General features: G+C 43.8%; 1 protein-coding gene across 11 annotated transcripts in view; it reads left to right on the top strand.

The window, feature by feature from the left end:
- The first annotated feature begins 3,246 nt into the window (after positions 1-3,246).
- Positions 3,247-21,019, top strand: part of ppfibp2a (PPFIA binding protein 2a) — a 36,889-nt gene continuing 19,116 nt past the window's right edge. Inside the window, exons 1-9 of one of the 11 annotated variants that reach the window (XM_052462451.1) lie at positions 3,248-3,362; positions 5,352-5,438; positions 7,921-8,034; positions 10,246-10,377; positions 11,898-12,185; positions 12,547-12,639; positions 13,443-13,551; positions 13,774-13,806; positions 14,410-14,471. In XM_052462451.1, coding sequence (XP_052318411.1) covers positions 3,315-3,362; positions 5,352-5,438; positions 7,921-8,034; positions 10,246-10,377; positions 11,898-12,185; positions 12,547-12,639; positions 13,443-13,551; positions 13,774-13,806; positions 14,410-14,471 — 966 coding nt within the window. In that variant the 5' untranslated portion in view covers positions 3,248-3,314. The other 10 variants (XM_052462452.1, XM_035787181.2, XM_035787183.2 and 7 more) reach the window with 10 other exon arrangements.

Here is a 21,019-nt window from a genome sequence, read left to right as displayed (position 1 = left end):
AAGCATAATCTAAAAAATGGCTTACTTTAGATTTGACATGAAATGAGGAAAGGAAAGTTCCTCTTGTGATCTTGAAGTTTGAGATCCTGGGATTGAGTTTGTTTCCATCTAGAGCAGATTTTACCAGGGGAAACTCGCAGGTTTTGATTAGGTGGTCCTTGTCAGTAGGCTACTGTATATCAACCTTTCTGCTAGTTTTTTAAGCTGCCTCTCTTCTTCCCCTACTTGATCTATTCCATTCATACTCTATCATTTTTATTAGGTTTACATTTTGATCATTTAGCAGACACTTATCCAGAGCAACTTACAGTCAGTGCATTCAACTAAGGTCCATAAATCCACATGTCACAGTCATAGAATGTAAAAACCTCCTCAGTAAAGCAGCTGTCAGCCAGATCGGTGCTAGAAAGACAAATACAACAGTAAGGTTTGATTTATTGTCTCTTCATCCTTGTATGTAGTTGTCCACCTTGCTCTATAACTAGCTCTCTCTCCATGTTGTTCAGCTCTCCCTGTTTTCTTACAGGGTTGATACATTTCAATCAACACTGTTTGTCACAACCACAGCAGTATACAGTATCTGATGACTCTGTTGGGGTTCCTAATAATAGAGATAGCATAGTGCTAATGACCCACAGCACACTGCTCTAAGACTGAGAAGATAATGACCTCACCTATAGAGATAGTCATACAGGCTAGCATAATGCTAATAATGAACATTCTAGCAATTCCCATAATTGGCATGCATCTAAGGTGACATGAGATCATGAATATCTATATATGTGCAGACTAGTGCAATATTTAAAAGACCATCAGAGCACAGCACTTTGACCCACTGCCTTTACTCATAGAGGCGGTCAATACAACATACAATGTCTTTACAATATCCCTATAGAGAACACTTTCAAAGCTGACAGCATTCAGGCACCGTAGAAGATAGCATTGTAGTGGGAGTGTGCCCTCCAGTGGTCTGGCTAGGTAGCAGTTGGGTGTTTTCAATTATCTCACACAGTATGTTGATGTATTCAGTGACTCGCTTTGGAAATTCAAACTGACATGAGACATTCATCAGCACATAGTACTTTCACTCAGCAATCCTGACAGCCTGTTTGTGGAGTGGTCATATACAATATATTCAACTCCGAACAGTTTATAGTAATCCGACGGCTCTGATGGCTGTATCTCCACTATGATCTTTGCCCTAACCCTAACCCTAACCATAACCCTAACCCTAACCATAACACTAACCCTAACTCTAACCCTAACCCTAACCATAACTCTAACCATAACTCTAACTTCAATTATTTCATTTTATTGGCAGGAGGGTTCTGCGAGGCCTTCTTGAAGTTTGGGGCCCAGGGTTACCCCTCCCAGGTTTCGGACTCTGCCCTCATTCCTGCCCTGACCTCAGCCATTACCCCCGACATCAGGGTGCTACAGCTGGTAGAGGATCTCAGGGTAGCCCTGGAGGGCCAGGTGGACCAGGAGTCCATGAGGAGACAGGTCCCCATAGACACAGCACACACCCTGTTAGAGTGGCTGGAGAAGGGAGGGGTGAGTACCTTCAACACAGCCTAAACTCACTTCGCACACTAAACTGGCTAGTGTGGTGTATGTTTTTCAGGAAACCTTGTTTCTGGGTTCCATTGTACAATACATGGCTACAATGATCAAATCTGTTTTGCAGTAACGGCAGCTATTGAATCAAGCTCACTTCCAACAGCCAGAAGGGCAGCAGGTAGCCTAGCATTTAAGAGCGTTGGGCCAGTAACTGAAAGGAAGCTTGAGCAAGGTAGAATACCCCCAGCAACTGTTCCCGGGCGCTGGTGTCATGGATGCCGATTAAGGCAGCCCCCCGCACCTCTCTGATTCAGAGGGTTGGTGTTGGGGTAAATGCGGAAGACACATTTCAGTTAAATGCATTCAGTTGTACAACTGACTAGGTATCCCCCTTTCCCACATGGAGAGCCTATGATTTCTGAGAACTCTACCTGCAAATAATGTAATGCACTGTAGAAGGCCAGGCAGAATTGCTGGGTGAAAAACTATAGGTAATGTACAGTATTTATAGGGTACATGAAGGCACAAGGTCTGTTTTGTGGTGGTCTTTATTCAGGGGTGGATGCCCCCTCTCATCCCCTCTTCACCCAGGAGTAAGAGCCAGAGCAGGGGTCTCTCATCTGCCACTGGTAATGAGATCCAGAGGTAGCTGCTGCTCAGACTGGGAGCAGTTAGTTCCCCTCCTCCATCCTTTCCTCCTCTTTCTTCTCCTTATCCACTCCTTCCTGCTTGCATTTTGATGTTGGTTTTATTTGCACATAAACTTTATCACATACTTACTATGCACATTCAGGGTAAGGAAAGGAACATCTGATACTCTCCCCACCTAACTCCACTTCAACTACTCTATCCCCCTCCCTCCCCTTCCTATTCTCCCTTTCATCCTCCTCACCTACCCTCCATCCCTTCCCTCCCGCCTATTTAATCTCCTCTTTCCCTTCCTCCTCCCCCTCCTCTGTCTACCTACCTTTCTTGGTTCGTACCACATCTGTGGCAAGCATGTATAGCAGAATGCTCCCTCTCTACGGTGCCCCTTTAGAGAGATCACAAAAGTAGCTACATCGAGGGGTACTTCAGAGAGAGAGAGAAAGGGGGGGATACAGACAAAAATAACCAAGTGATAATGTTTGTGTATGAGACGGAGAGGGAGAGCGATAAAAAGAGAGAGACGGACAGCAAGAGAGAGAGAGAGGGAGTGTGTGTGTGCGTGTGCGTGTGTGTGTGTGTGTGTGAGTGTGTGTGTGAGAGAGAGAGAGAGAGAGAGAGAGAGAGAGAGAGAGAGAGAGAGAGAGAGAGAGAGAGAGAGAGAGAGAGAGAGAGAGAGAGAGAGAGAGAGAGAGAGAGAGAGAGAGAGAGAGAGAGAGAGAGAGAGAGAGAGAGAGGAGGAGAAGAAGACTAGTCACTTCTCAGCCTGCCTCTGTCTGGGCTCCAAACCGCACAGCCAGGGTTCGAACCAGACACAGCACACCACAGGGTCCCCACTACAGTCTCTCTGCAGCAAGAGAGAGGGAAGGAGGGGAAGAGGAAGAAGATAGAAGGAATCAGGGAGATCAACAGAGATAAAGTATCTTTCTTTCTGAGCTCTACTCTATTAATCAATCTCTTGTCTATCGTGCTCTTGCTTCCTTTCTCTCTCTCTCTCTCTCTCTCTCTCTCTCTCTCTCTCTCTCTCTCTCTCTCTCTCTCTCTCTCTGGATAAGTTACAGTGTAGAGTTTGAGGGAGGATATAGTCAAAGCCACAATGGGCCAACAGAATGGAGTATAACATAGATTTTTATAAGCATTTTGCCTGGCTGAAAAAGGTAAGACACTTTGAGGTTTCACTTTCATGCATTTTCCCTGCTAATACATCTGTACTGCATCTGTATAGAGGAATCTGGTTATTGTTATTACAGTGAAATTCCTTGCATACTGGAGATGCACATGGAGAAAGAAGTGTATTGTGGAGTTGCTCATTGTAACACAGTTAGAAACATTGATAGTATAGACTCACCTGTTTTGACCGTAAGCTGGAAAGTTGTGCGTCGTACTGTCCTTCAAAGCAAAAAGGCAGTAACTGCTCGTAGCGTGAAACTGAGAAAATGGCTTTAATTTACCTTGGTTTCACAGTAACCTTATGCAGTTGCTGCTAGCATGACTGCGTGTCCTCCAAAACACAATACAACATAGCATGACTGGCCTTTAGCCATGTCTTGGCTTTTTGTGAAGGTCGGATAGGTGGCGCAGTTGTGTGTCTGATGGCAGTGTGTTCCAGACATGGGAAGCTCTCACGGAGAAAGCCGATGAACTGATTGAAATGCTGTTCCTTAATGGAGCTATACCCAAAACTCTGCAGGTGATTAGGATTGGATGAGATTCTACATAGCCTTCATACATGGTACGATAACAGGAAAACTTTATTTCAGTATAGTTCAATTAGCTATATGGCTAACCTGTCAATCCATCTGTTGAGGAACTTTTACTGAATTTCAATGAAGATTGTGTAGGCTAATCTGAGTCTGTGGCTAAATGGATGTTATCTAGGATAGGAGGAAAACATTTAAACGTGTCACTGAATGGGAACCAGATCTGGTATGGTGAGCTTGTGCACCAGGCTTAACCTGTTTCACGGTCCCTGCGGCCAATCAGCAATCAAGGTCCCAGTGACCAATCACTAAGTAGGGGCAGGAAACATGTGTCAGGAGATACTGGGATGCGTGAAAGGTAAACACCAGACAGGTCAAGAGGTCATAGTACCTGAGGAGAATAAATGAATGGATGAATGGATGGGCAACATGTGTTTTCACTTCAGACTTTGTCCTTCCTCTGAGGGCACAGTACAGGAAGCACCTGAAATAGACCTGATAGGACTAGACTGGATGTAGTTATGATCAGTCCATTCCTGAATTCTCCTTCACCATCTTGTTGTCATTAGGGAGACGTTTTTAGCTCTTTCTGGCTGATCCCATCTGGACCTCGTTGTCATGGATTAACTTGGACACAAAATGGCCTGATAGATGATAATATACAAAGGCTTTTTCTCTCTCTTTTACCAAACTGACTTGCTTATTTGGACTTGTTTACAGGATGTTTATGTTGCGCAAATATTTGTTATTTGCAGCCCTTGAAATAACTGAAGAGAATGCATTTGCATATTCTATTGTTCAAAAGATATATGGCTAAATGCATCATTTGTCTTCTTTTTCCTATGACCCGTGAAGGAAGTTAAACTCCAGCCACATGCTGTGGATTCTGAATCTTCAACAGTTAGATCTGCAGAGTGTTCTTACATTGTCTATTAAAGGTTTAATGGTATTTCACAATTACTGTAAACTACTTGAGCTGATTGGCTCAGCCTCAAAGTTGCTGTGCCACAAACTTTCCATGGTTGTGGTTTAAAAAAGTCTGGATTTCTCAGCAATTTCTTCTAATTTGGTTTCATACATGAACGGCTAAGCCATTATTTAGGAAGGCCTGAGGTCTTGCAACATTGGTTCGAGAAGCAAATATCAAATTCTTAGAATACTAAAATATTCATCATCATTTAATGAAAGCTTAAGAAGCATAAACCTCTTACAGAATTCCACACTCACGACCTTCTCACCCCACAGTCACAATAGGTTATATGAAATGTGATACCAATGCTGTGTGTGTGTGTGTGTGTGTGTTCTTGTTGTTCTCTCCAGAGTCTGAGCTTTCATTTCAGGGAGCCCTGGTTCAAGGTAGAGCTGACACTGTGGGTAACTCCTCTCACTTCACAGTTGTACTTGTACTGACCACAAATTGACCAGTAACTGACCGCTCCTCTGTAGGTAAACCAGCAGTCCCCTGTGAACGGCGAGACTAACCAAGAACGATTGACACGCTTAGAGGGAGACAAAGAGTCCCTTGTCCTCCAGGTAAGATTACCTTATGTCATAATCAGTGTATGCATGTGTATGTTTTGTATTTGCCATAATGCATTTGTGTATTTTTAGCTATCTGTGTCTGTAGGCATGTGTGTTTTGCGGCACATTGGCATATAAAGGAGTTGTTGTAATGTTTATATACCCCTCTCCCACAGCAATTATTATTTCAATTCAGCTGAAGTTGATCCCCCGAGTTGAATATGAGCCTACTGATATACAAGAGGATACATTACACTGCATTGGCCCCCTGGTGCCCTCAATAAAATATAAACAGTAGTAGCTCTATCATGTATCAGTCATTACAGAGGGAGGGATAGAGAGAGGGAAAGCAGGAGAGGAAGAGAGACAAATAGAGAGAGAGAGAGAGAGAGAGAGAGAGAGAGAGAGAGAGAGAGAGAGAGAGAGAGAGAGACATACAGAGAGAGAGAGAGAGAGAGAGAGAGAGAGAGAGAGAGAGAGAGAGAGAGAGAGAGAGAGAGAGATGAGAAAATAAGAGTCTCCTCATCCAGCTGGTCCTGTTGCTGAATTCACAAAACTGTTCTACTAACACACTGAAGCCTCAGGGCCAGAACATCCAATCATCAGAATAAACCACATTACAACACAGTCAAATCAAAACTACATTGCTTATTGGGAAACACAAGCCCAACGCAAAATGCAGTGCTATCCGGCCCTAAATCAACAGTACACTGTGGCTAACTATTTGACCATGGTTACTGATCAAAACCTTGACAAAGTACAGGCTCAGTGAGCACAGACCAATCTGCACATGTCCTCTATAGTGTTATTGTTCAATGGTTGACAATATTGATTATTATTATCTTAATATTGTAAATATCCAAAGTAAGCTTTGGCAATATGTACATTGTTACGTCATGCCAATAAAGCAAATTGATTTGAATTAAGAGAGATGTAGAGAGAGACGTAGAGAGAGACGGAGAGAGAGATGTAGAGAGAGAGAGATAGAGATATACAGTGGAGCAAAAAAGTATTTAGTCAGTACCAATTGTGCAAGTTCTCTCACTTAAAAAGACGAGAGAGGCCTGTAATTTTCATCATAGGTACACTTCAACTATGACAGACAAAATGAGGGAAACAAAATCCAGAAAATCACATTGTAGGATTTTTTATGAATTTATTTGCAAATTATGGTGTAAAATAAGTATTTGGTCACCTACAAACAAGCAAGATATCTGGCGGGAGAGAGAGATGTAAAGAGAGATATGTAGAGAGAGAGATGTAGAGAGAGAGATGTAGAGAGAGATGTGTAGAGAGAGATATGTAGAGAGAGAGATGTAGAGAGAGAGATGAGAGAGAGAGATGTAGAGATGTAGAGAGAGATGTAGAGAGAGACAGAGATAGAGATGTAGAGAGAGAGAGAGAGATGTAGAGAGAGAGAGATGTAGAGAGAGAGAGAGAGATAGATGTAGCGAGAGAGAGATTGAGACAGAGATATGTATATGTATATATATAGATGTAGAGAGAGAGATGTAGAGAGAGAGATGGAGAGAGAGAGAGTGATGTAGAGATATAGAGAGATATGTAGAGAGAGGTAGAGAGAGAGAGAGAGAGAGAGAGAGAGATACTTCACCCGCTTTGACAATGTTAACATATACTTCCCCTGCCAATAAAGCTCCTTGAATTGAATTGAGAGGGGGGGTGATTAATCCAGTGTTGTTTTGTTGAACAGGTGTCAACAAGGGTTAGGAACAAGGGCATTACTTCTTACGTTTATGTTAGTGTGTGTGTGTGTGTGTGTGTGTGTGTGTGTGTGTGTGTGTGTGTGTGTGTGTGTGTGTGTGTGTGTGTGTGTGTGTGTGTGTGTGTACACTAGTCCGCTGTTGAGTAAGGGTTTTTCTGCAGTCAGGTCCAGATTTGTAGGCTACAACACACCTCTGTTCATTGACAGATGTGATGTCTTGTTGTTGTGTATAGGTCTCATGTACACACTAACATGTTCCTCCTCAAAACTCCATCTGATTGGCTAGTTGAGCCCCGCCTTTGTAACCGATTGGCTCTTTCCCTAGTTTGTTTTCTCAACAGCTGTATCTATATCATGAGTAGTGCAGAGCCGGCCTGATGAGTTGAACTGAGAAAACTCATGAAGGACAAAGAGTCCTTCATTCAGCTTTGTAAATATTTGTTATCTGGCAGTGTGAAGGGTATATCAATTAAGGAGCTGATATGTTGTGAAATGGATGGCAGGCAGAGAGGTGATTTTAATGACTGAGAAAGTGCATGTGGATGTTGGGGTTAGATAACTTCCCAGGTGGAGGGTGGAGCCAGGAAAGGGGGAAGACGGGAGGGAGGGAAGGAAGGAGCAACGGCAGGGAGGGAGAAAGAGAGTGTGGGAATGAAGCATGAACAGAGGTCAAGGGGGTTGACAACATTGAAAGGAGGGTGTCAGAAATGTTGAAGCATTGCTGCCTGCTAGTGTGACTGAGTTTCTCCTCCATTCCACACACACACACAGGTGAGCGTTCTGACGGACCAGGTGGAAGCTCAGGGAGTAAAGATCAGTGATCTGGAAAGTTCTCTGGAGGAACATCAACACAAGCTCAACTCTACAGAAGAGATGCTGCAGCAGGTAAGGACCTCACACTCTGCTCCTCTTCCATTCATACAAACCTTTGAACTGCAACCGTGTCTCAGTTTAGACTGGCTTCAGTATGATATCAACTTCCTCGTTTTGTATGGTTATCAGGTTCACTTCCATACAGTTCCTGTTCACTTCCAAACAGTTCCTGTTCACTTCCAAACAGTTCCTGTTTCTATTCAAACAGGGTTCTGAAAGTCTGCATCACAGCAGCACAAATATCATGCTTTCTTCCTTAGACTGACATCATGACATTTGCGTTATGTATGACTAGAAAACATTCAAATAATGCATGTGTGAGTATAGGACATTTAGATTTAGACACACTGTCTCCTAGCAGACTGTCTAGACATGCTGAGTCTCATGGTACACTACCTCCTAGAGAGTCCAGTATCCCAGGAGGAAATTCCTCACCAGGATTCCAGTGAGCCAGACTCTAGATCTCTGTGACAACCCAAATATTTAGTGTGGTCTGTTCCCATCCAGGACTGATTCTTGCAGTGGAGCATCCGTCTGCTCTGGAAGGTTTGGTCATGGTGCTCTGCTCTAGGGCTGGTCTGTCTGGGTAGGTGTGCACAGGACAGAGAGCATAGTCGGTCACACCCCTAACCACCCAGATGAGGTTGGACACATGGCCTCAGGCTGGGAGGGGGGGTTGGAAAGAGGGAGTGAAGGGACAGAGAATGAGAGAGAAATGGAAGAGAAGGTGTAAAGGGACAACGAGAGAGTAAATGGACTGAGAGATTAAGAAGCAGTGAGAGAGAGAGAGCAGGGATGAACGTAGTGCTCTGTCATCAGTAGAGGTGGTGTCCATGTCTTCGACTCCTGTGAGGTGCAGTGGAGTTCAAACTCAGAGCAGACATGGAAGCTCAGTCAGAATCAAGGATCCTCTTTACAACTGAGCTAAGATAACTTCATGACAGCAACATCTTTAGCCTTCATGCATGAAAAGGACTATTGTCAGTCCATACAAACCGGAAACTGAGGTAGGACAAACTTAGCATACTCGTAATTTTTTTTTTGCTACAGTATATCATCCTTCCAAGGAGAGGCTTTCAACTGCTCCAAAGTTCTCCCAAATAAATTCTGTATACTATGCAGACTTTGTTAGACTCTTCAAATGCCTTCAATGCATTTCATTTGGTAGCCATTGCAAACTTCAATTCTGTTGCAAAAAGTGTATTAAACAGAAACGGGAGGGAACTACCTGAATTTGTCCAATTGAAATGTTGTTTTGCTCTGTTTGTTTCCATTTGGTTCTTTAACTGTAAACAGTTTTCGTATTGAATACACCCCTGGTTAACTCTGTACAGCAGGGTTGTTTTGAAGGGCCGGGTTTGTTTCCATGAGATTTGGTCATTATGAGGCTTTGGACCTGAGCCGCAAATCTCTTACTAGTGACACAGCTCTAATATTTTCCATGTGCACTCTCCCAGAAACCTCTCAGAAACCCAACCCTTTTTGCTTCAAAATAGCTAGATTTTTAAATGCCCATGGTCGGCCTACCTCAGTGCTTCGGATATTTTCTTTGGACCTTTCTAAGGCTGTGTTTACGTAGGCAGCCCAATTCAGATATGGTTTCACTAATTAGTCTTTTGACCAATCACATCAGATCTTTTCACATCTGTGCTTTTTCAGAGTTGCACTGGTCAAAATACAAAAGAGTGAAAAAAAATATCAGATTTGGGCAGCCTCTGAGAATTTGCACCTGCCTGAAATCAACATAATTAGCTGTTGAGAGAAATGGGGACTTTCAAAGGGGACAGTTTTTCTGATAAAGAGGGATAATTAGTGTATCAAGCAAGGTCCTAATCAGCATGTTTGATTGATAGCAATCCACATTCAAATAGGAAGGCATGTGCTGAGCCTCTACAGTACTTCTATTTGTTGTTGTATGGGAACTGTGGGCTCTTTTACGTTCTCCTCTGCATGCTTTGTGCTTGCCTTTGAGAGGGGCAGTAAAAATAGTGCCCAGAAGCTGTGTATATTTAGCTTTGTGGACTGTGTCTGACAGCAGAGGGTTTGTCTGACTTTGAGAGGACTGAGCAGAGCTAGACGATAGCTTATTTAGTGTCCAGAGTAGAAGTTCTGTTTGGGATTGGTGTCTTTGTACTACTGTCTCTAACGGTCAGTGTGTGTGTGTGTGGTCTTTAACCATTTTCATGATTGGTGTATTAACACGTGGGTCTCCCCTGGTGGTAGGAGCTCCTTAGCAGGACGTCACTGGAGAGTCAGAAGTTGAATCTGATGGGAGAGGTGTCCTACCTGAAACTGAAGCTGGTGGACATGGAGGAGAAACAGTTTCATGGAGTAGAGAGGCAGCACAAAGCAGAGGTAAGGACACACACAATGAGGGATGATGAGTAATACTAAGCTTACGTATGACTGAGGAGGTCAGAGTTGAGTCCCTGAGACAGACTAGCATGTCTGTGATTACAACAACCGGCAGGTTTTTATTTGTTTTTAGACTAATGTTGCGCTTGAACAAGTATAGGGAAGTTGAATTCTGTCAGGACTCTAAGGGGGTTTGTTTCATATCCCTTGTGACATCTGTTTTAGTGAAGTGAGCTTCACGAGGAAATGACAGGAGTGTATGTAGAAGTCCTGTTAATATTTTAGGTAACCCAACCATGTATTCAGCAGCTGACTTTATGACAAACATACTTTTAAAGACAGAGTAAAATATACTCTACCCTCTTCCTGGACTACATGGAGAGCAGTTTCATTCCTAGGGAGTCCTAGCTCTGTTTTTAGTTCAACCTGAAATGTATGTTTGCTTAAGCCCATATGGTATGTTGGGTTACCTACACCCATCACCACATGAAGGTCCAACATCTTCCTCCGAACTATTGCAAAACATGGCTTTTCAATGAGCCTTTGTGCCCCAGAGCACATCCATACTATGTGAAGCCGTGCTGGCATGATGGATGACTGGGTAAACCTGAGGGTGAGTAGACTTTAACTCGGCGACAGGTTTTACGTTTCAGTCTACAGTCCTGATGTTGTTGAAATCATGACTGGCCTATTGTGTGAGATGCAGAGGAAGGTGTTAAATGAGGTAACCCCACTCCTTTCAAGACTGAGTAGCATAACACTTTGGACAGGAAATGATCCATACCTGTGGTTTGTAATGTAGAGGATATTCAGTAGGTTTAGTAATTTAAGGACATGTGGTGCAATAGTCTTTCTGCTCTGGTCATGTACACACACTGCCTTCCCTATGACTGCTTTCTGGAGAGAATGAAACCTCTGCTTTGAACATTCCACTGATGTGCCATGTGTGACCATTCAAGCATACAGTATGCATGTGAATACGCACACACATTGACACACTCATTTTGGAGGCCTCCCTGCTCTGGAGCAGTCACTAAGCTCATGGTTATATATAGCTGCGGACAGCTCTCCATATATCTGTCGTATCCTCTATACTGGACACCATGTGATACTTCCACAGTCCAGGCATAGCTCTATGGTTGTTTACGCTCTAAGTATGAGAACTTGCCTTGCTCTAATGGACTAGACGGTTTATTTCATGTGGCAGTAGCGTGTGTGTGTGTGTGTGTGAGAGAGATTAGGTACCTTCTGTTCTCACTCCAGTAGGTCATAAGCATATTTACCCTGACAAAACTATTTCACAGGCCCAGAGTGTGTTTAGACCTCGCAGAGCTGTTTCTCATTGTGGTTCACACAGACATTTAAACCCAAAACAGTGCATGGCTTTAAACATTCCATTTATTATGTAAAAAATGTGTTAGTATATCGTTGAGGAACACCACACACAGTCCTTTTTTCATTCTTCCTCTCATTCTGTGTTTATTTTAATTTTCCTTATTTCTCTCTTCCCTTTGTGTCAGAGTGTCGTAAACTTGATTAGTGAGCTGCAGGAGCAGATGTGTAGGTTTCAGCAGGAGATCAATTGCAGGATCCGGGAGAAAACAGGGCAGGCTGACAGCAGCCTACAGAAGGCCTGCAACACTTGGTTCACGGATGCCCAAAACCCAGACCAGGGGCTCGCCTGTGATGGTAGCCCAGAGGAGGTACACGACAGTGGGCTGGAGGAGCCTCCTGACGTGATCCCATTCTCAGGTGTGGAGAATAGCTCCAGTACTTCTGAGGAGCAGTGCTGCTGTGGAAGCGAGAGTGTAGGCAGAGAATGTCTGCATGACTTTTGATCCTAAGCATGTAGTCGTCCATCACTGTGTATGGCATGATCCCAAGGCTCTGACACTTAGATCTGTGCTTGCACTAAGGAACCCCTCACCACCAAACTTGCACATGCATAGTTCATGAGACCCAATGCAATCCCATTTAGTGTGTGGATAAGAGGGTTGTACTGCATCATTTTTAAGAGGCATTTCATTGTGGTGGTGTGAGAATAGTTAGCAGATAGAACTCATGGACTAATTGACACTCTCCAGACTATTAAAACAAGCCATTATCTGTTGATGTACATTTGTGACAACGACATTTACAAGTTGTATATCCTCTTATCAATGTCCCCAGGTCAAACTTCAAGAGCTCAGACTTCTCAAGGAGAAAGTAGACTATCTTGAAGACCAGAAGTCCCAGTATGAGAGGAGACTCAAAGCAACAAAGGTATAACAGACATACGTTAGCCTACCTCCTCTCCTGTTTATGTCTAGACTGTACTAGTAGTGCCCAGATTCCTCTGCTAACTGCACTTTTCCTAAACTCTGTCCAATCTGCTTTTCTGCCCAGTTAGATGAGTCATACAGACACTAAAGTCATTCACAAAAGCTTATTTTCTTTACAAATCTGCTGACCATTTTCTTTGTAGAAATGGATTTAAATGGTGGCACATTCCCTTGGTGGTTTCTCTTGGCAGTTAAACAATGCCTTGGTTAACACACCCCATTGCCATACCTCACTGGCTCTCTACCTGGCTCACTCTTTCGCTCCCTTGCACTCTCCAACTCTCAATTTCACCTTTTCCTGAACTGCTTCGTTGAGCCATTTAAAAAAAAAAAAAAAATTCACTCGGGACAGACATGAATCTCTTTTTTGTTCATATGTATTTTAACTTTAATCACTGCTAGTCTAACACATTTTTGACGACATTATCAGGCTATATATGGTCATGTGGGTTGTGGATGCGTTACTCTGAACTTCAGTCTGCCCTATATAAACATATAGCCTGCTATGGAAAGATGAACCAGCCAAATCATGTAAATATCAGCTTTAGATTTCAAGCTTGAGTGTTTACTGACAAGCATTTTGCTGTACCTACTACATCTGCTAAACAGTTTACGCCACCAATAAACATTGATTTGACTTAGTCTCCAACAGTTGTATGAGGATTATGTTATGAATGTGTTGTCTTTCTGAGAGCATAAGAGTGTTCGCTTATGCATGCTCCTGATTCCCCCCCAATCACACAGGCAGAGCTATCAGACCTCCAGCAGCTCCTGCTCAGTAAGAATGCTGAGATAGACAGCCTGCACACACAGCTCCTGGCCAGACCACTGTCCACTGAGACCTCGGAGAGAGGTAAGCACCCAAACAAATGCTTCTTCCAAACTGAGTAACTTTAATACAGGGTTTGTTCTGTAATGAAGGAGCAATGTGTCCTTTCTTGTTGACTTGTCAACAGGTTTTTGTCAGTCATGGATCAATAACATGCTGCAACAGTGGCAGCAAAAGGTGTGCCTGCATGCGAGTGGTGTCTAACAATGGTTCTCTCTCTCCACATTGCATAATTTCCACTGTTAGAGGATATGTACAGGAGAAGGCTCAACAACAAGCGTAAGCCTTAACACTATTTAACAACTTTAACACATTGCTTTCAACCTCACCATCTTATCCCTTCCCTAAATGCACTCCATTCACACTGTCTTGCATACCCTGTTGTGGGGCTCCAAGAAAATCAAACTCAGGAATGTACCTTGGCTTCCTCTGTCTGGCAACATTTTAATGAGCTCACATTTCTTCAACTGAGTATATGGAATCACTGATCAGAATACAGAATTTCCACTGGGAAGGGACTCTTGATCTGTTAATGTCAGCCAACTGGTGTCCAGTACCATAACCTTGATATGGCATTGTGCTCTTGCTACTAGTGGTATACTGTAGTTGAGTGATTAAGTTTCATTTTCAGAAGATGTCTTTTCCATTGCACATGGCTGCCTGTCAACTTTCTCTACTTCATTTCTGCTTTATTGTATGGACCTCTAGCTCATACTGTTGACTCCCTGGCTAGATGAGACATTTTCCATCTGAAGTTCTGCGCCATCTATTTTACATATGCCTAAATGGGGTAGAAAATGAAAGATTGCAAACATATTGTCATATTATGGTACTGCATACATAGTGTAGTTGCCATCATGTACCTATGACTCCTTTCTACAGACCAGGAGCTCCAAAGGTTAAAGACTGGGATGGAGATTCTGCTGGTTGCCAATGATGAAAAGGTAAGTAGGGGGCTGTCATAGGTTACTTTAAATCTATGTTTTTCTCTCTCGGTCCAGTAGTGAGATGTAATTTGGCATACATCACAAAATTGAACAGTGTGATCCCATTGCTTTGTATATAGTTGAGTACCATTGTATACATTAAAAGCAGTGTTGGCATACACAGCACAACCATCATTACTGTTTGGATGGCAGGGGCTGCTGGAAAGCCGATGGTGTATGTATCCGCACATCAGTAGCACCACCCACAGGCATTAATAGCACAGTAGGGCTTTTGTACTCTTACAGTTGCACGCACGGGTGGAATCTTGGGTCTTTGAACAAATGTGCCTCATGCTCGCTCGCTCTCTCAGCAGCCATCCATTTTAGGCAAAGCCACAATTAATGAGTCCTGAATATGCCAGACCTAATTTTGGAGTTTGGTCCATGAAGAGAAACTAGACCAGGCCAAGGGCACTGGCACCACTTCAAATCACACACTCTGTTACCACTACTCTGATTTCCAGCTGTGCCCATGTCACACTCCATACATCTCAACTCTTTATGTTAAAAGCATATGGAGAAAGCCATTTATAGTGCCTTGCTAAAGTATTCAGACTACTTGAATTATTTCATATTTTGTGTTGGTGGGATTAAAATCTGGCAAATAAAGTTTGATTTGATCCATGCGCCGAAAACAAGTGAGAACTTTACCGTGGAATACTTACTTACAAGCCGTTAACCAACAGTGCAGTTCAAGCAGAAGAAAATATTTACCAAGTAGGCTAAAATATAACAGAATAAGAATAACAGTAATGAGGCTATATAGCAGGGGTAACGATTCAGTGTACAGGTTAGTTGAGGTAATCTGTACATGTAGGTTTGGGCGAAGTGACTATGCATAGGTAACAAACAAACAGCGAGTAGCATCAGTGTACAAGGGGGAGGGGATTTCAAAGTAAATTGTCCTGTGGCGATTTGTATGAATTGTAAAGTGGTCTAATGGCTTGGTGGTAGAAGCTGTTCAGGTGCCTTTTGGTCCTAGACTTGGCGCTCCGGTACCGCTTGTCGTACGGTAGCAGAGAAAACAGTCTTAAACTTGTGTGACTGGAATCTCTGACAATTTTATGGGCTTTCCTCGGAGATCGCCTATTTATATGGGTCTTGGATGGCAGGAAGCTTGGCCCCAGTGATGTACTGGGCCGTTCGCATTACCCTCTCTAGCGCCTTACCGAGCATTTGCTATACCAGGCGGTGATGCAACCATGCTCTCACCAACCGTTTGATGATCTGGGGACCCATGCCAAATCTTTTCAGTCTCCTGAGGGGGAATAGGTTTGAGGTGCCCTCTTCACGACTGTCTTGGTATGTTTGGACCATGCCAGTTTGTTGGTAATGTGGACACCAAGGAACTTAACTCTCGACCCGCTCCACTACAGCCCCGTTGCCCCGATGTTAATGGGGGCCTGTTCAGCCTGCCCTTTCCTGTAGCAAACTTAATGATGGTGTTGGTGTTGTGTTTGGCCACGCTGTCATGGGTGAACAGGGAATACAGGAGGGGTCTAAGTACACACCCCTGTGGGGCCCCAGTGTTAAGGATCAGTGTGGTAGACGTGTTGTTGCCTACTCTTACCACCTGGGGCGACCTGTCAGGAAGTCTAGGATCCAGTTTCAGAGGGAGGTGTTCAGTCCCAGTGTCCTTAGTTTAGTGATGAGCTTCGTGGACACTGGTGTTGAACACTGAGTGGCAGTCAATGAACAGCATTCTCACATAGGTGTTCCTTTTGTCCAAGGGAGAAAGGGCAGTGTGCAGTGCGATTGAGATCACATACCGCCCCAAGAGATTATCCAAATTGGCGTGGGTCTAGGGTGTCCGGGAGGATGCTGTTGATGTGAGCCATGACCAGCCTGTCAAAGCACTTCATGGCTACCGATGTAAGTGCCACGGGGTGGTAATCATTTCGGCAGGTTAACTTTGCTTCCTTGGGCACAGGGACTATGGTGTTCTGCTTGAAACATATTACAGACTCGGTCAGGGAGAGGTTGAAAACGTCAGTGATGACACTTGACAGTTGGTGCACGCATGCTTTGAGTACACTTCCTGGCAATCCGTCTGGCCCAGCTGCTTTGTGAATGTTGACCTGTTTTTTTTTTAAAAGGTTTTGTTCCCATAGGCTACCGAGAGCATTATCACATGGCCATCCAAAACAGCCGGTGCTATTGTGCAGGCTTCAGTGTTGCTTGCCTCGACGCGAGCATAAAAATCATGTAGCTTGTCTGGTAGGCTCGTGTCACTGGGCAGCTTGTGTTGGGATTTCCTTGTTATAGTCCGTAAAAATCCAGAAAACGCATGTCAAAAATGTTATACATTGATTTGCATTTTAATGAGGGAAATAAGACTACATGCTCAATGGGATTGAGATCCAGAACATTGCAGAACACTGACATTCCTGTCTTGCAGAAAATCACGCACAGAACAAGCAGTATAGCTGGTGGCATTGCCATGCTGGAGGGTCATGTCAGGATGAGCCTGCAGGAAGGGTACCACATGAGGGAGGAGGATGTCTACCCTGTAACGCACAGCATTGAGATTGCCTGCAATGACAACAAGCTCAGTCCGATGATGCTGTGATGCCCCAGACCATGACAGACCCTCCACCTCCAAATCGATGCCGCTCCAGAATACAGGCCTCTGTGTAATGCTCATTCCTTCGATGATAAACGCAAATCCGACCATCACACCTTGAGACAAAACTGCGACTCATCAGTGGGACAAAACCGAGACTCATCACTTTTTGCCAGTCCTGTCTGGTCCAGCGACAGTGGATTTGTGCCCATAGGCAACGTTGTTGCGGGTGATGTCTAGCGAGGACCTGCCTTACGACAGGCCTACAAGCCCTCAGTCCAGCCTCACTCAGCCTAATGTGGACAGTCTGAGCACTGCTGGAGGGATTGTGTGTTCCTGATGTACCTCGGGCAGTTGTTGTTGCCATAATGTACCTGTCCCACAGGTGTGATATTCAGATGTATCGATCCTTTGCAGGCGCTACACCTGGGCTGCTACTGCGAGGATGATCAGCTGTCCATCCTGTGTCCCTGTAGCGCTGTCTTAGGCGTCTCACAGTACGGACATTGACATTTATTTCCCTTGCCTCCCTGTTTCCTTGCAGCATGCCTGAGGCACGTTCGCGCAGATGAGCAGGGACCCTGGGAATCTTTAATTTGGTGTTTTTCAGAGTCAGTAGAAAGGCCTATTTAGGGTCCTAAAACTGTGACCTTAATTGCTGTTAGTGTCTTAACGACCGCTCCACAGGTGCATGTTCCTTTAACTTCTTGCGTCGAGCAATCCCGTATCCGGGAGCGTAATCATAGCCTCAAGCTCATTACCATAACGCAATGTTATTAACTATTCATGAAAATCGCAAATGAAATTAAATAAATATTGGCTCACAAGCTTAGCCTTTTGTTAACAACACTGTAATCTCAGATTTTCAAAATATGCTTTCCAACCATAGCTACACAAGCATTTGTGGAAGAGTATTGATAGCTAGCATAGCATTAAGCCTAGCATTCAGCAGGCAACATTTTCACAAAAACAAGGAAAGCATTCAAATAAAATAATTTACCTTTGAAGAACTTCGGATGTTTTCAATGAGGAGACTCTCGGTTAGATAGCAAATGTTCAGTTTTTCCAAAAATATTATTTGTGTAGGAGAAATCGCTCCGTTTTGTTCATCACGTTTGGCTAAGGAAAAAAAATGTTTTCACATATCTATTCGATGATAAGTCATTCGTGGCAGTTGGGTTTCTCGTCTGAAGCAAATGGAAAAATACACACAGCTGGAGATTACACAATAATTGCAACGGAGGACACCAAGCGAGCACCTGGTAAATGTAGTCTCTTATGGTCAATCTTCCAATGGTATGCCTACAAATACGTCACAATGCTGCAGACACCTTGGGGAAACGACAGAAAGTGTAGGCTCATTCCTTGCACATTCACAGCCATATAAGGAGACATTGGAACACAGCGGCTTCAAAATCTGGGGCATTTCCTGATTGAAATTTCATCTTGGTTTCGCCTGTAGCATCAGTTCTGTGGCACTCACAGATAATATATTTGCGGTTTTGGAAACGTCAGTGTTTTCTTTCCAAAGCTGTCAATTATATGCATAGTCGAGCATCTTTTCGTGTCAAAATATCTTGTTTAAAACGGGAACGGTTTTTTTATCCAAAAATTAAGAGCGCCCCCTATATCGAAGAAGTTAATTAGGCTTTGTCGTGCCGCCTTCACGACTGTCTTGGTGTGTTTGGACCATTCTACTTCGTTGGCGATGTGGACCACAGAACTTGAAGCTCTCAACCTGCTCCTCTACAGCCTTGTTGATGAGAATTGGTGTGCTCGGTCCACCTTTTGCTGTAGTCCACAATCATCTCCTTAGTCTTGGTTACGTTGAGGGATAGGTTGTTATTCTGGCACCGCCAGGTCTCTGACTTCCTCCCTCCCTATAGTCTGTCTCGTCGTTGTCGGTAATCAGGCCTATCACTGTTGTGTCGTCTGCAAACTTAATGATGGTGTTGGCGTCGTGACTGGCCACACGTCGTGGGTGAACAGGAAGTACAGGAGGGGACTTAGCACGCACCCCTGATGGGCTCCAGTGTTGAAGATCAGAGTGGCAGATGTGTTGCTACCTACCCTCACCACCTGGGGGTGGCCCGTCGAAGTCCAGGACCCAGTTGCAGATGGCCGTGTTTTAATTTCCAGGATCCTTAGCTTAGTGATGAGATTTGAGGGTACTATGGTGTTGAACACTGTGCTGTAGTCAATGAATAGCATTCTCACGTAGGTGTTCCTTTTGTCCAAGTGGGAAAGGGCAGTGTGGATTGCAATAGAGTGCATCATCTGTGGATCTGTTTGGGTGGTATGCAAATGAATGTGACCCATTACCAGCCTTTCAAAGCACTTCATGGCTACGGAAGTGAGTGCTATGGGTCTGTAGTCATTTAGGCAAATTGCCTTAGTGTTCTTGGGCACAGGGACTATGGTGGTCTGCTTGAAACGTTGGTATTACAGACTCAATCAGGGACATGTTGAAAATGTCAGTGACGACGCCTGCCAGTTGGTCAGCACATGCCTGGAGCACACGTCCTGGTAATCCATCTGGCCGTGTGAATGTTGACCTGTTTTTAAAGGTCTTACACACGTCAGCTATAGAAAGTGTTCACACAGTCGTCCATAACAGCTGATTGTCTCATGCATGCCTCAGTGTTGCTTGCATAGAAGTGATTTAGCTGGTAGGCTTGTGTCACTGGGCAGCTCATGGCCGTGCTTCCCTTTGTAGTCTGTAATAGTTTGCAAGCCCTGCCAGATAAGACGAGCGTCTGAGCCGGTGTAGTACGACTCAATCTTAGCCCTGTATTGGTGCTTTGCCCTTTTGATGGTGCGTCAGAGGGCATAGCAGGATTTCTTGTAAGCTTCCGGGTTAGAGTCCCGCACCTTGACCACACAGACGCCTCACAAGCCCTCAACTGGCAACTTCATTAATTAAATAGTACCTGCAAAACACCAGTCTCCACGGTTGACGTTAAGAGGCGACTCTGGGATGCTGGCCTTCTAGGCAGAGTTTCAAAGAAAAAACCATATCTCAGACTGGCCAATAAAAATAGAAGATTAAGATGGGCAGAAGAACACACTGGATAGAGGAAGATTGGAAAAAAAGTTATGGACAGACAAATCTTAGTTTGAGGTGTTCAGATAATAAAAAAAGAACATGAGATGCAGAAAAAATGAAGAGATGCTGGAGGAGTGCATGACGCCATCTGTCAAGCATGGTGGAGGCAATGTGATGGTCTGGGCGTGCTTTGGTGGCGGTAAAGGTCTGCAAGGCTGTAATTGCTGCAAATGGAGGATTCTATGACAAAAGCAAAGTTTGAAGGACACAATTATTTCAATTAAAAATAATTATTTATAACCTTGTCAACATCTTGACTATTTCCTATTCCTTTTGCAACTTATTTCATGCATGTTTTCATGGAAAACGACAACATTTCTGAGTGACCCCAAATTTTTCAACGGTAGTGTGATTTTTAAATGTATTTCCCAACAGGTTATGGTCAATAATATCAAAGGCTCCACTGAAATTTAACAATACAGCTGACACTATTCTTATCAATTTCTTTCAACCAACCATCGGTATTTTGTCAGGGCACTCAACATGTACTTCACTTCTCTTTAAGCATGCTGAAAGTCTGTTAATTTGTTAACAGAGAAATAGCGTTTTATTTGGTCAAACACAATTTCTTTCCAACAGTTTGCTAAGAGCTGGCGACAAGCTTCTAGGTCTGCTGTTAGATCCAGTAAAGGCCACTTTACCACTTGGGTAGAGGAATTACTTTGGCTTCTCTCTAGGCCTGAGGACAGACTTTCCTCTAGGCTCAGATTAAAGATATAACGGATTTGGCTATGGGAGTCAGCTACCATCCTCAGTAGTTTCTAAGTTGTCAATGCCAAGAAGCTTGTCACTATTGATCGATAACAATGTTTGCACTACTCCTACACTAAATGTAAA

The sequence above is a fragment of the Oncorhynchus keta genome, chromosome 14, assembly GCF_023373465.1.
Source record: "Oncorhynchus keta strain PuntledgeMale-10-30-2019 chromosome 14, Oket_V2, whole genome shotgun sequence".
NCBI lineage: Eukaryota > Metazoa > Chordata > Actinopteri > Salmoniformes > Salmonidae > Oncorhynchus > Oncorhynchus keta.
This window is presented reverse-complemented; position numbering and strand designations above follow the sequence as displayed.